Genomic DNA, 15,598 nt, shown 5'->3' on the forward strand with positions numbered 1-15,598 from the left:
AGGCCTGTTGGTTCCAAAGATAAAAATCCTCGAAAGAGAAAAGAGGTAAATACGATTCCTGTTGAAAAAGACATAGTAAAGACACCGGCAGTTGTCCAGAATTCTGATATAACGCCAGAAGACGTTCAGGTACCTGAAAATTGTGAAAATGACGAGATCTCGATAAATTATGTCTTTACAGGAGAAAAATGGAACCGAAATAAGACAATTGTCAATGAAATATTTGCATATAATGTGCCATCAGATATCATGCATGAAAGTAAGGATCTTGAGCCAAGATCAGTCGAAGAATGTCGACAAAGAAATGATTGGCCAAAATGGGAAGCAGCCATGAAGGCTGAATTAGACTCACTTGCAAAACGTGAAGTCTTTGGACCTGTAGTCCGTACACCTGAAGATGTAAAACCTGTTGGATATAAGTGGGTATTTGTGAGAAAACGAAATGAGAAAAATGAAGTTGTGCGCTATAAAGCCCGACTTGTGGCACAAGGTTTTTCACAAAGGCTCGGTATAGATTATGAAGAAATGTATTCCCCTGTAGTGGATGCGATAACTTTGCGTTATTTGGTCAGTTTATCTGTATATCATAAACTGCATATGCATTTAATGGATGTGGTAACAGCCTATTTATACGGCTCATTAGATCGGGATATCTATATGAAAGTCCCTGAAGGATTAAAGATATCTAAACCATCCAATGAATATTCACAAGGGCTATACTCAGTCAAATTACAAAGATCTTTATATGGTCTAAAGCAATCTGGACGAATGTGGTATAATCGTCTTACTGAGTATCTGGCCAAAAACGGTTTCAAGAATGATGATATCTACCCATGTGTTTTCATAAAGAAAACTACATCTGGGTTCATTATAATTGCTGTGTACGTTGATGATTTAAATATCATTGGGACTCCTGAAGAGATTCCAACAATTATAAAAACTCTAAAAGAAGAGTTTGAGATGAAAGATCTTGGAAAGACTAAATTTTGTCTCGGCCTGCAGATCGAGCATATAAAAGACGGGATCTTTATTCATCAAACAACATACACAGAAAAGATCTTGAAGAGATTTTATATGGATAAGTCACATCCATTAAGTACCCCAATGATCGTAAGATCTTTGGATGTGAAAAAGGATCAATTCCGTCCTAAAGAAGAAAATGAAGATATCCTTGGTCCTGAAGTGCCATATCTTAGTGCCATTGGAGCACTAATGTATCTTGCTAATAATACGCGACCTGACATATCATTCGCGGTGAATTTACTAGCAAGGTATAGTTCCTCTCCAACCAGAAGACATTGGAGTGGAATCAAACAAATTTTTCGATATCTTCATGGAACGGTTGATATGGGATTGTTTTACCCCTATGGATCCAAGTCACAACTAGTTGGCTATGCAGATGCTGGCTACTTGTCTGATCCATATAAAGGGAGATCTCAAACAGGATATTTGTTTACATATGGTGGTACAGCTATATCTTGGAGGTCCACGAAACAGACAATTGCTGCAACATCCTCTAATCATGCTGAAATACTGGCGATTCATGAAGCTAGTCGCGAGTGTTTTTGGCTAAGGAGTCTGATTCAATATATTATGTCATCATGTGGACTGATTGATCATAAGATAGCTCCAACTGTCCTGTTTGAAGATAATACAGCATGCATTGCTCAACTTAAAGGCGGATACATTAAAGGCGATAGAACAAAGCACATTTCTCCCAAATTCTTCTTCACTCATGATCTTCAAAATCAAGGGACAATTGATGTCCAACAGATCCGTTCAAGTGACAATCTGGCAGATTTATTCACAAAGTCACTCCCAAAATCCTCCTTTGAAAGATTGGTACATGAGATTGGGATGCGCCGATTTCAAAATATTAAATAATGTCAGCAAGAGGGGGAGACTGTACTCTTTTTTCCTTGGTCAGGTTTTTTTCCCATTGGGTTTTTCTTGACAAGGTTTTTAATGAGGCAGTCCCCATCACAAAGGATATTGTACTCTTTTTCCTTCACTAAGGTTTTTCCCACAGGGTTTTCCTTTAGTAAGGTTTTAATGAGGCAATAATCCTAAATGGGCATCCAAGGGGGAGTGTTGTGATAAGAACAAGCAACGTGGATGCCCATTCCCATGTAAAACTTATATTTTCAAAAGAGAATGAAGATTAAATGCATGTTGAAAATAAAGACCCCATGCATGTATAAATAGGGGGTGTTGTACGAGTCTTGAGATACAGCAATAAAAAATCCTCTTCCTCTCTTTATACTTTCTCCTCCCCTTAATACGCTTCTAATATATAAAAGTAGTAAATATATAAGTTTCTATTATATTGTGATAAATAATAAGAAATCTATTCCCTCTTTATGTTACAATCAAATACTCTTCTCCTTATATTTCTATTACAATTCTTTCTCTTCTTTTATTTTCTAAGTATTTTAAATTCTATTTTCTATTACTCTTTTACATATAATATTAATAGCAATATTAACCATCTTTATTATATTGAGATAGTATCAAATGCAAATCTCTCTCTCTTTATTTTTAATACTTTTTCTTATCTTTGTATATATATACACAATACAACATATAATATTATTATATATATATAAAAATTATTGAGCTAATTATATTAATAATAGAGTCTTCTATTTATACATCTTTATTTTATATATCCTTTATTTTACAACAAAAGGTTAATATTCAATAGTCAATACTATTCTACTCTTGTTTTTCTCTACATCCGAATTTTTGTTTTTGAAAATCCTAACATTGTTTTTTAGTCTAATATTTTAGATGACACCAAAAAATCTAACTTTCTTTTAAGATATTTTTCTCCAATTTTTAAAATATTGCTAAATTGTATCTAAAAGAGATTATAGTCTACTAGAAGCAGTTAACCAGATACATTAATACATTGTATCTATCAAGTAAATTTAGAAATCATAAAAAAAAATAAAAAATAAAAAATATTCTCAAATTATTTTTACATAATACACAAATATTATCATTTTGATCAACAACATTTAATTTACACAATATTTTTTTAATATTAACCTTGTTAACTTAGACAAATCAAATAAATAATTCAACTCTTAAAATAAAATCTCTTCAAATAATACTAGTAAAATTATAATTTGTTATATTCTTTAAAAGTATTTCAGCTTACATTACACACAAAAAATTAGAAGGATAAACATTTATTTTATCAAACAGTTTGATCTTTTTTTTAGTTATTAATTTGATTGATTGTAAAATTTCATCAAATTAAATAACTAGTTCCAACTCTTCCTCCTCCGGCTATTAAAATTTTCATATCTGTAAAAAAAAGATTTTTTTTGGATGTACCCATTGATTCATACATAGAAATTTAAAGAGAGAGAGCCTATAATAGTGGCGGAGCTTAGTTCAGACAACGGGTGGTCATGGGTCCCCAAACTTTTATTAAAAAAATTAGTAATATTTTTTAAAAAATAAAAAATAGTTCAGCTCAAATATTTTATTATGACTTAAAATACAAAAGTTTAATCTTCATTTTTTATTTTTATTACACAATAATTTTTAGTTTTAAACATTCAAAACAATATTGGAATTAGACTGAATTGAGTGTATTCGTATTTCGCAGCTCTCTATTCAATAAACAACACTCCCTTTACCTTTGAGTTCAAATATAAAAAAGTTAGGTATTTTTATTTATGTAATTTAATATTATTTTATATTTTACCGTTTATTTAATTTAATTTTTTATATGATAAAAAATATTAGAATATTCAATAAGTATTGATATTATTGTATGTGTATAAATTGATAAAAAAATTTAATAAATATTATAAATTTTAATATTTGTCCTTCTAATTTCTTTTTTACATATTTTACTGGATATATATTCAAATTTTTATATAAAATAGTCATAAAAAATCAAAGAGTTGTTGATGCATTTTTTAAGAAGAATGCTAATATTCAATAAGGAAAACACACAATATCAACACTTGTAGATAGTTCTTCTACTTTAATGAATTACGAAGAAAGTAAGATACAACCTTCAAAAGTTTAAAGAGTTACATCTGATGAGTTTGACCTTAATTCTTTAGAACGATACCCTGAAAAATGGCTTTAAATTTGGCAATATTACCCAAATCAGAGAGATGAGGTTAAACGAGCTTATCTTAAATGAGATTCATATCAAAAGTATCTTGACAATAATCTTTTATCTAGCCCTCCAAAATTTCGTTTCAAATTCCGCCACTGCCTAGTATCAATTAACCTTAGTCTTTTATTCCTTTTCATTTTTCGTCTTGATTATTGACCCTAGTTAATTTAAATCTATTATTCCCTTATCGTAATTGTTTGTCCTTTTTCTTCTATCATTTCGCCGTTCATTATTGCTGCAATAGTATTTGTGGGTGTTTTTTTTTTGGGAATATTTTGATTCAACTCCTAAAGTCCATTATGACAATCTTTTAAAACCTTTAAGATTGTATGTTATTAAGGTAAAAGAAAATGTAAATGCTTTTTTTAATGTGCTATTTTAAAACTATTATGTACATTTTGGTTATGTATTTTTTTTATAATATTTTTTAATTTGATAAATCAAAAATTAATTTATTATAAATTTTTAAATTTTATTCAAATGTCTATAATTGACTAATAAATTATTACATATACATAATAAATTAAAATTCGAATTTTCGCTACATACTAAAACAGACGAATGAACTAACAATTCTAATAAGCTAAATTGATTACATTTTGATTATGTATGACCTTTCTTATTAGGTGCATATCAATGATGGGGCACTTAATCAGTTAATCACTTAATCCATTGGGAGAAAGTGAGAAACTATGTATAACAATTATTTCTTATAATTATTTTTAATATATATATAATATTTTTTCAAATCTATCCACAGTAGTTAGTTGACTATCTTCTAGCCTTATTTTTATTGGATGAGGAATTCACGAGCCACTTTTCGACAATATTATTTTTTTTAGGAAAATACTACATGTACAACACTAATCAATTTTTAATCAGTCTTTATTAATATTTAATTATTTTTTTATTAAAATATATCTCTATTTTTAGGGTACATATCTATAAATATTTTTAATTTAAATAATAAAAATATAAATCAATCTAACTTCTCTCCAACTTCATAATTAACTATTACGACTTTGCCTTTTTTTATCCAACCTCCCATAACAAACCTGATTTGTTGTTTCTTTTTTATCGTAACTTTCACATTGTAAAGCACTCTCACAATCAAACATGATTTGTTATTAGTTGCATTAGTGAATTTCAAAAACAGGAGCCTCCCAGCCGAAGCCTCTCTCATTTTCATCGGTGAAGGTAGCTAAAACACCCTTTAATCTTTATTGGTGAAAGGTATAATCACTTTTTATATCTGCGCTTAATTAATGTTATGAAATATCATATTCATCATTTTTAATTATATTTAAAAATAAACAAAAAAAATTCATTCTTATTTAATTAGAACAAGTTTGATTTTATTTGATTTTATTAATAGAATTGTTACGAATAAAGTATTTTTATTTAATTAGTTTGAGTAAAGAAACAAATAAAAAATCTAGAGTTTACGAGAGAAAATATAGCTGATATAGTCATAATAACTATGTTTTTATTTTTCAATTATAACACATCTAATAGTATGATATTATATACAAAATATTTTAAAAACACATATAAAATCGTAAAAATCTAGTTTTTAAATATACACGTTTTCCAAATTGTAAATTTCTAGTTTTTAAATAAAAACGCACATAAACTATTTTGTACTTAATTAGTTTGAGTAAAGAAGCAAATAAAAAATCTAGAGTTTACGAGAGAAGATGTAGCTGGTATAATCATAATAATTGTGTTTTTATTTTTCAATTATAACACATCTAATAGTATGATATTATATACAAAATATTTTTAAAACATATCCATAATTGTTATAATATATTTTTAAAACACATCCATGATATATTTTTAAAACACATCCATAATCGTTATAATATATTTTTAAAGTTGAATTTTAAATTTTGATTCATTTGAATTTTAGTTGTGTACTTAAATTATAATATATTTTTATATTAAATGTATTAATTTTGAAACGAAAATTTAAGATTTAAATTTTAAATTTTAGTTTGATTTAATTTGAATTTTAAATATGAATTTAATTTTTAAAGATACTAAATTTATTTATATTTTTTAGATGTGTTTGTTTTATTTTTTTGAATTATTGTAAAAAAAGGCTGAATATTGTACCAATTTTAAAAGATACTTAGTTGAGTTGTTTTTTTTAATTATTATTATTATTATTGTTGATATTATTGCTTTAGACTGATATTATTGTTGTTGTTGTGGTGGTCACAATATTTTCCACAATCTGACGGGGCTATGTTTTTATTATTTATTACTATTTTCTGTATTTTCCACAAGCTATATATCTAAGGCTAGCAAGAGTAGAGTTCCCTTTCGAATATGCAACAACATTCAATTACGTACAGAATTACTTGGTCAACATTTCAAATATTATTATTCCTATTACATATTTATAGTAGTAATTGATTGACAATGACAATTCTTAAAACGCGTTTCTAGCACAAATAATCCAAACCTTATAATTAGAAGAGAGACAAGATAATAGACTTGTAAATTAATATAACAATATTGCATTTTAATTATTGTTCAAATAAATTTAAGATGATATTTAAAAAAAATAAACTACTATTTATTTAATTTTCCGTGTATATAAAAACAACTAAACCTTAATTCGAAGTGTATGAACATTTTATTTTATTTTTAAATTAGTCTTAAACCTTGACTGTGATGAATCCTTGATTTTCTCAAATTAAATTCGTATATTATTTTTCAGACGAAAAATAAATATCTCTCTTTAATATTTGAATTGATATGGAAATTGACGAAAACATCGCGTGAAATTGTACCATCAGAAAACTACACTGGAGGAAGAAACAAAAACCAACTTCTGGCTTAGAATATCACCCAATGAATTGAGTTAAAATGACATCAAAATGTTGAGACATTATAATCAAAACTATATGACAAATAATTAATGTGACATATTATGTTAACAAGCTAAGGTAGTCAATATATATTATATACACAAGACCTTAGCATCAAAATTTTAATTTCATTTTGTACGTTTTCTCTTGTTGGTTAGTGGTTCAATATAAAAAATGTGGATAATCACATTTAATTCACCAATCATATTTATATAATCTATTATCATATATATTGAGGGTCATGTTTTCTCATTGAGTCAACAAAGACCGGCCAGGAGATAAAATTTGTCGTTATGAATTGCAGAATAGAAAGTTCTAACACACCAAACATACAACGTAATTTTCCTTCATTTATTCTATTCGCCATAAGGGTGCCAAAGTCTTCTTTAATTTTTTATTTTATTTTCCAATTAATTCTCGAGAAAGGGAGAAGTTGACTTTATAATAGTTGGTCTGTTGGTGGTTGTTTGTCAAAAAAAGTGAACAAATAAGAAACTTCTCAATGTTTTTATTATTTATTATTATTAAAACCTTCTTAATTATACATGCATAATCCATCATTTATTTAATTCATAAAACTATAAGACACAAATAATGGTTGAATAATGTTGTTAAAAAATTATGCTGATTTTATCAAAATTAAACATATTATTTAGATGATTTCTAATATTCTTTTTGCGATTCGGAGTTTAAAAATCAAATAATTAACTTTGGTGTGTTAATTTGACTCTAATTTATGTTGGAACTTGTTTTAAAATTTAATGATGCATGTAGATTAGAATTCTTTTTTATTTTTACATAAAATATACCATTCATAATTTTCAACAATATATATGTAAGTCATTATGATTATCTAGTCAAAAAAGAAATTAATTAAGATTACTAATTTAATTTTATACAAACAATAAATTATATATTGTTATATTAGTAAAAATAACTAATTTTTAAATTTATTACTTAAAAAATTATTTAAATACATAAATTTTATTGAATGACTGTATAAATTTTTTTACGTTGATATATCAAAATTAAATTTTAGAATTAATAGTAATAAAGGGTTAATATATATCACATAGATAAAACAATTTAAAATAAAAAACTTTAAAAAGTTACGTTGTTTTTTTTTTTTTTTGTCATTATACTATTCACACACCGAACTCAGTCATACTATGAGATTCTTAGACCTCATTCCAATCTTAGTTGAAATTTTAATATCTTAATAAAATTTGATAAAATTAAAGAACTATAAATTCTCCATTTGTGCAAACCTCACCTGCAAAAAGTTAAGTTGTTTACAACAAGTGATAATTAAGTTCAATTCCATATCACCATTTAAAAAAAATAAGTACAATATAATTTATTTTGAATAATAGTTAGAAAAATACTAAAAAATCATCAAAATTTATTAATTTTAATGATCAATTAGTTATCAATTTTAAAAATATATAATAAAATATATTATTAGATTATTAAACTAAAAAATAAACTAATAATTAAATAATAATAAAAAATAATAAATTTTGATAACTCTAATATTTTTCTGATAGTTATTCAAAAGTTTTAGACATTACGTCCAAATAATTATTCGAGTCTTTATAAAATATTAATGCAAATCTGGATTCCACTGAAGAATAATCAAATTCAGTTTAATAATTAAAAAACTCCTATTATTTTATTTTTATTTATAGGCTTATATATATAGGCCCTCGACCTAGCTAAAGCCAAATGCCTCAATTATTATTTTGGTAGGGTGACACAACTAAATAACAAATTAAATAGCATACGGTTCATAACAGACATTTTATTAAAGAAGCAACCCCATTGAAGAGAGCAAGGACATTGTCTTAGCACACATCATCTTCTCTTCTTAAATTCTTTGGTTGCTAAGAAAAAGTACTTCATTCAACCACTTTCTCCTTCTTCTTGCTCTAACTCTTTAACTAAACCGTGGTGATGATTGCTGTTGATGAGTTAGTTCATAATAAAGGTGCTAAAGTTTTGGAGAATCCAAATCCTTGTAAAGATCTTAAGGTACATACCTTCAATTCATTATTCAAATCTCTATCTTTGGTTATGAATTATTGAACTTTCATGAATCTCACTAACGACCAAGAAACTTTGGGTTTTCAGAGATGGGTATATAGGATTTGTCATACTTGTCAAATTTAGGACCAACCATTTTCTATGGATATCTGAAAATTCATAGAAATTTTTTGTAGGAAAATATAATTCCAAATTTAAGAATGAATAGCTAAAAGAGCCATAGTTTAATTTCTTTCTCATTTTCAAACCTAAGATATTTTGACTTATTCATGTTATTTATACACAAAAAAATAATTAGTAAATTAGTTATTTGTATAAAACATATATTAAAACATAAAATATACATTAAATAATATATATCACTTTGGGTTTTTTTTGTTGGGTTAATTTCAATTTAAGATTTTTGGTTTAGAATTCATAAAAATGTGTCATCGATTTGCAAATATGAGATTGACTATATTGACAATTTTTTCATCAATTACTAACACATTTAAGAAAATTCAAGAGATCAATTTGCAAATGTTTAAAATTCGGGAACCAGAATACAAATAGAATAAATTTTAGGGGGTAAAATGCAATTAACCCAATTATAATAATTGTATCCTCATCATATACTCTAGTAATAAATATGTTTTTGCAATAACTAACTACATATTTCACTGCTTAATTTAGGCTATGACATCACATAGGATACTTTCAAGATGTGAAAAAATTCGAAATGCATTTGAGTTATACTTGACTCAAATTCAAAGTGCTGTTCCATTGTCCTTGGCTGCTGAGGTTAGTATGTAACACACAGAATTGTTCTGTGATCTCTTTCATACATATCCATCCTTGGCATAAGTTTTCAAACATCTGAGTATGTATTCCACATATTGTTTGTATTTTTATGTTCTAAATTTTTAGAGTGTTAGAGATATGAAAAGATTAATTACAAGAATATTCTAAAGTGACTGGGTGAGGACAAGATGTTATATAAATAGGATGATCAAATTATAAATGTTTTAATGTACTTTAAGTTACTTGTAGCTTAAGGAAGTTCCTTTCCTTTTGAAGAAAGAACTTTTCGCTTAGAATTTAGATTTTATAAAGTTATTCAATCACATTTAAATATAAAAAGTTGTTATTTTTGTTGACGTAATGATACATAATTAAGTACATATGCAAAACTACTTTATAGTTAACAACGTGTTGTTATTATGAGTTAGGTATTTGTTTAACTTATTAACTAACACAACGATTTCGCCTACAGATATCTGAAATACTCCATGATCTTAAGGATACAGAATTTTCCCTAGGAATTGAAGAAGTTGAAGCTAGGAAAGCAATTCTAGCATTGTATGAGAAGGACTTAAATGATTCAGCTTCTTCTATGGAGAATGCAGAACTTGAAGCCATTCAAATTGCAACTTCAAGGTTGAAAATAAACTCTACATTCTCTCTCATAGTAGAGAAAGCATCACTTAGGAAGCAACTTGATCAAGTTATTAATAATGACACAAACCAAAAGGAGAAGCAACTTCTACAATACCTTTTGTATTTATTGATGAGATATGGCAAATTCATTCATCAAATTGGAAGCAACTCTTTGGATCATGACTTAGTTGTGGATAAAGAACATAGTCATCAAGTTATGGAATCAATTGACAATGTAGTTAGAGACTTTGAAGTACTTAGTACTTGAGGTTATATAGGTCAACTTTTGTTCAAAACTTATCTAACATTAGTTAGGAATAAAAAGTACCCTCAAGGTTAAAAATTTTATGAAAGTGTCTTTAGGACACTTGTTAACAAAATACTATTAATTTTTATTTGATTAGATTAAGATTATTTTAAATTTTTTTCTAATTATATTTCTCTAGGCTACTAAGTTATTGACAATGTGTGTTAATCATTTAATAGCCATATGATGTAACAAACTAAATGTATAACAACTTAAGGTTTGACCCATTTTCACATCTAGGAGGATTTTTATTAACATCATGCTTCTTGTATTGTTATCTATAGTCTATTGGAGATTAGAATTTATAACTTCTAAAAAGTTTTAATGTTATCTTCGGTCTTTCATCTTACAAAATATTCAACAAAAACCAGTATGCATAGTTTATAATTTAGTGGTTAAATTTGAGTTTGAAGTAGTGTATTTCATTTGTGTCCTTCTCCCTTAACTATCTTTAGTTAAAAAGAAATCACCACAAAGAAATTAGAGTGAGAGAAAATAGAATAAAAGACTATTTTGGCTTTCCAAAAATTTAATTTACAACAAAATACATTTTCAACAAAAGAAATAACATTTTAACCTTTGAAGTTGATCTTTATTGAAACAAAATGCACCAAATATAAAGAAGCATGTTCTAAAAAAATAGAAATCAAATTTTGACGTAATTTTTTTAAGGATTTTTTCGGCAATTTTTTTTATGGAAATGAAAAATAATAAAAATTAGAAAAATGTTTAGATATCGAAATTTACCTTAAGTTTTTTAAATATATCTTCTAAATAATTATATAAATGTTTTTTCAAAAACTGGATCAACTGTATGAACTAGTTACCATTTATGAAAACGTTTTTTTTTTGGGTCATTAAGAAAAAGTTTCATTCTTGAAGAATTAACTGATACTTTTTCTTTCAAAGGCCTTTTTGGCGTTAGTATTCTATTGGGCGTAGGCCCACCATAGAGAGAACAGAAAAAGCATTGGGCCCAAACACAAAATTATTTTATTTTATATTTTGTTTTTGGTTTTGGTGCATTTCCATTCTTGTCCTTCTTCTTCCCCGAATCTAAAACCCTACATTCCAAAACTCACATCAGAAAGCAAAGTCTGCAATTCATTCGCACAGAAATGAGTTGGAGAACTCTATTCTCCAGACACAAAAAACTCACTCCATTCTTACAATTTTCCCAAAATGCCCCTTTTCGCTCTTCAATATTCCATCCACTACCCTTTCCTCCCTCCACCGCCACCGCCACCTCCAGGAACTTTCACTCCTCCCGAGTCACCGCCCAACTCGGCGCCCAACTCGGTTCCCAGCTCAGAAACTCTCTCGTCCCTTCAGGCTCCATTGCCGACGAAGAAGACGCCGATGGAACCATGAACGAGTTCCTGTCCCGATTCGTGTGGATGATGCGGAAGAAGGTTCGGGAATCGTATCCTGATTCCGACAAGGGAACTGTCGACACCATGCTCCTCGTGATCGTCGAGCGCGTCGTTTCGGAGCTCGAGAAGGGAGGGTTCGATGGCGTCCTTGGGGCGGCGACGGCGACGTTTCGTCCCGGTGACAACGGCGATTTCAGCGAGGATTTGTGGAGGACCGTGTGGGAAGTGAGCAACAATGTGATCGAAGGAATGAATAAGGAGAGGAAGAAGGAGAAGATGAAAGGTTTCTTGCAGTGTGATGAGGTGAAGCAGATGTGCAGGTTAGTTGGTTAAGTTGGTTATTTATTCGGATTCAGATTTGAATTCAGTTATTAGTTTGTTAGTTATTTTTCCTGTTACTGAGGCAGTTATGGTTAGTTATAAGGATCATAATAACTATGGCCTCTCTCAAAATATTGGAGAAATTGTTGCGTCTAAAATTCATTGTTTTTGGATGCAATTCGTATAATCTGTCAGAAGAAAGATTAATTTTATGAAATTGAGTAGGTGTGATTAGTTTCAGGGGATCTTTAAGTATTAGTTACTTTGAGAATGTTATTTAAGACTTTGTATCTATCTACATTTATATATAAACTGCAGATATGAAATGATTGATCATAACTCTTTCTGTATGCTTTTGCGATAAATTTCAATGATTATTAAACTCATCATTTTGCCCTCAAACTGTGTTCTATACAATAAGGTTTGCTGGCGAGGTTGGAATACGAGGGGACTTGCTTAGGGAGCTGAGGTTCAAGTGGGCACGTGAGAAGATGGAGGAGCATGAATTCTACGAGGGTTTGGAGTGCATGAGGAAAGAAGCCGAAGCTGAAGAACATGAAGAGGAGGAACAAGGGGGTACAGAACATGGGGATGCTGGTGTTGGTGTTGCTGAGGAAGGGGGTAAGGTTGTTGGACTTCCCAAGAGGAAGGGGAAGATAAGGTACAAGATTTATGGGCTCGATTTATCTGATCCAAAGTGGGCACGTGTGGCTGATAGGATCCATGAGGCAGGAGAGGTCATGTGGCCAAAGGAGGCAAAGCCAATAACTGGGAAATCCAAGATTGTTACCGAGAATATTCTGAAGTTAAAGGAGGAGGAGGGCAGTGATGAGTTGTTGAGGCTGTTAGCCGAGTGGGTGGAGCTCTTGCAACCCAGTAGGGTTGATTGGAAGAGCCTGCTTGACGGATTGAAACAGCAGAATCCACCCTTGTACTACAAGGTGTGTGTCAGTGGTTTAATATAGTTATCTTATTTTACGAAACCATCATTATAGTACATTTATTTTCTGAAGTGAATTATTTAAGTTATGATGGGATGAGGTGGTACTTATTTTGATGTTGGATTAATTTTTTTTCAAATCGTGTATTTCCAGGTGGCGGAAATTGTATTGACTGAAGATTCTTTCCAAACAACTATATCTGACTACTGTAGGCTTATTGATGCCTATGCTAAAGAGAATCGGTTTGAAGATGTTGAGAGGATGGTAAAGAAGATGAACGAAAAAGGTATGGTACCAGATGCCTCAGCAGCAACCGAATTGCTCCACATGTACTGCAAGGCGGGAAATCTTGAGCGCGCAAAACAAGCATTTGAAATCTTGAAGGCCCAAGGCTTCCAGCCAAACGTAAAAGTCTACACCGCACTGATCATGGCCTATGTAAATTCCAACGATCCTGCAAAGGGTGAATATCTTCTTAGAGAGATGGATACAAAAGATGTTAAACCAACTAAGGAAATATACATGGCACTGCTGCGAGCATTTTCTAAACGCGGTGAAGTTACTGGAGCTGAACGGATTTCTACAATGATGCAGTTTGCAGGATTCCAGCAGACTAAGGAGACATGCACATTACTTGTTGAGGCACATGCAAATGCAGGTAACCCAGATGCGGCTAGAAGGAACTTTGATTACATGAAAAACTTGGGGCATAAGCCTGATGATAGGTGCACTGCTAGCATGATTGTGGCTTATGAGAAGAAAAACTTATTGGACAAAGCATTAGAACTTCTTTTGAAGCTCGAGAAGGATGGGTTTGTGCCTGGGGTTGCAACTTACTCTGTTCTGGTAGATTGGATGAGTAGGTTGCTGCTCGTTGATGAGGCCGAACATCTTTTAGGCAAAATTGCTCAGCAAGGCGAGGCTCCTCCGTTTAAGGTTCAAGTGAGTCTCTGTGATATGTATGCGAGGGCAGGAAATGAGAAAAAGGCCCTTCAAGCTCTTGGTGCTGTCGAAGCTAGGAAGGATGAATTGGAACATGCTGATTTCGAGAGAATAATCCAGAGCCTTCTTGCTGGCGGGTTTGAGCAGGATGCACGAAGAATGTGTGGCATCATGGAGGCGCAGGGTTTCGCTCTATCGGAATCCCTTCGGATGGCCCTTTTGAAACCTAGCCGCAAATTCCCAAAGTTTAGATAGTTTAGGACTGGTTTTGGAGTTATGAGAAGAGCCATTTTTTTCTGACCAACAAATGCAGCCTGTCTTATAAAGGAAGCCATGGTCTTTTGGATTGACCATAGCAATAAAGCATTGAGTTTTTGCTTCGTCAGCTTCTCATTTTTGTATTATGTTTTTGAATTCTCCCCTTGTAACATGTCTGCAAGATGTTCAGATTAGTGATTTACTTCACTCATTTTTCTTATTCTTTTGAACTTGGCCTTTCACTTTTGTACAATATAATTCAATTTTCTATAGCCTATTGATTATGTATACATACGGAATTAAAATTAACTTGTAATAAAACGACATAAGAAGTCATTTAAAAAATAAAAAATGCTTGAAAATGAAGTTATTATGTTTCAATACAAAAAAGCTTAGTATCTTCATATTTGTTTACCTGTCCTATGAGGTTTGCGAAATTCGAATGGTGTGTGTATCTTGTATCTAAGGTAGCGTTTATAATACTTGTTTAAAAAGTGTTTGGACGCAGAGACATGGATACTGTCTGGATACAGAGTTTTTTATAAATTTTGTTTTCCATTTTTTCTTGGATATTTTTTATTATTCCACTGTTACCCTTCTTATTTTTCATATTACGTTGTTCTCATAGAGGTACTTTCTTCTTCCTGCTCTTTCTCTATCTTTTTCTTTTTCAGATATTCTCTCCTTTCTGTAGAAACTTTTATTGGGGTAGATAATTCTTTTTTTTATAGTTTTTACTTTAATACCATTTTAACTTTGTATTATATTATTTAATTTGTAATAAAAATAATAACAAAAATAATTAATCTTAAAATTTTTGAAAAATAAATATTATCAAAAGTAAAATTGATCTTTTAAAATACTAAAAAATAATTTATAAATTGTAATTGATTTTATATAATTTAAAGAAAAATCAGTTTTTGATAAAAAAAAATAATTTTTTAAATAAAAATAAATTTTTATATGCAAAAACT

At 29.6% G+C, this 15,598-nt stretch overlaps 2 protein-coding genes across 2 annotated transcripts; both read left to right on the plus strand.

Annotated features, from left to right (window-relative positions):
- Positions 1–8,746: 8,746 nt before the first annotated feature.
- On the plus strand, positions 8,747–11,049 carry LOC112697978 (U-box domain-containing protein 6-like). The gene is made up of 3 exons (XM_025751402.2): positions 8,747–9,054; positions 9,739–9,846; positions 10,319–11,049. The coding sequence occupies exons 1-3, from the start codon at positions 8,977–8,979 to the stop codon at positions 10,748–10,750; spliced, it is 618 nt and encodes a 205-aa protein (XP_025607187.1). The 5' UTR covers positions 8,747–8,976; the 3' UTR covers positions 10,751–11,049.
- A 109-nt stretch (positions 11,050–11,158) lies between these two features.
- LOC112697980 (uncharacterized) lies at positions 11,159–14,899 on the plus strand. Its single transcript, XM_025751404.3, has 3 exons — positions 11,159–12,482; positions 12,905–13,424; positions 13,578–14,899. The coding sequence occupies exons 1-3, from the start codon at positions 11,908–11,910 to the stop codon at positions 14,619–14,621; spliced, it is 2,139 nt and encodes a 712-aa protein (XP_025607189.1). The 5' UTR covers positions 11,159–11,907; the 3' UTR covers positions 14,622–14,899.
- Positions 14,900–15,598: the final 699 nt, after the last annotated feature.

The sequence above is a fragment of the Arachis hypogaea genome, chromosome 16 (assembly GCF_003086295.3).
Source record: "Arachis hypogaea cultivar Tifrunner chromosome 16, arahy.Tifrunner.gnm2.J5K5, whole genome shotgun sequence".
Lineage (NCBI taxonomy): Eukaryota > Viridiplantae > Streptophyta > Magnoliopsida > Fabales > Fabaceae > Arachis > Arachis hypogaea.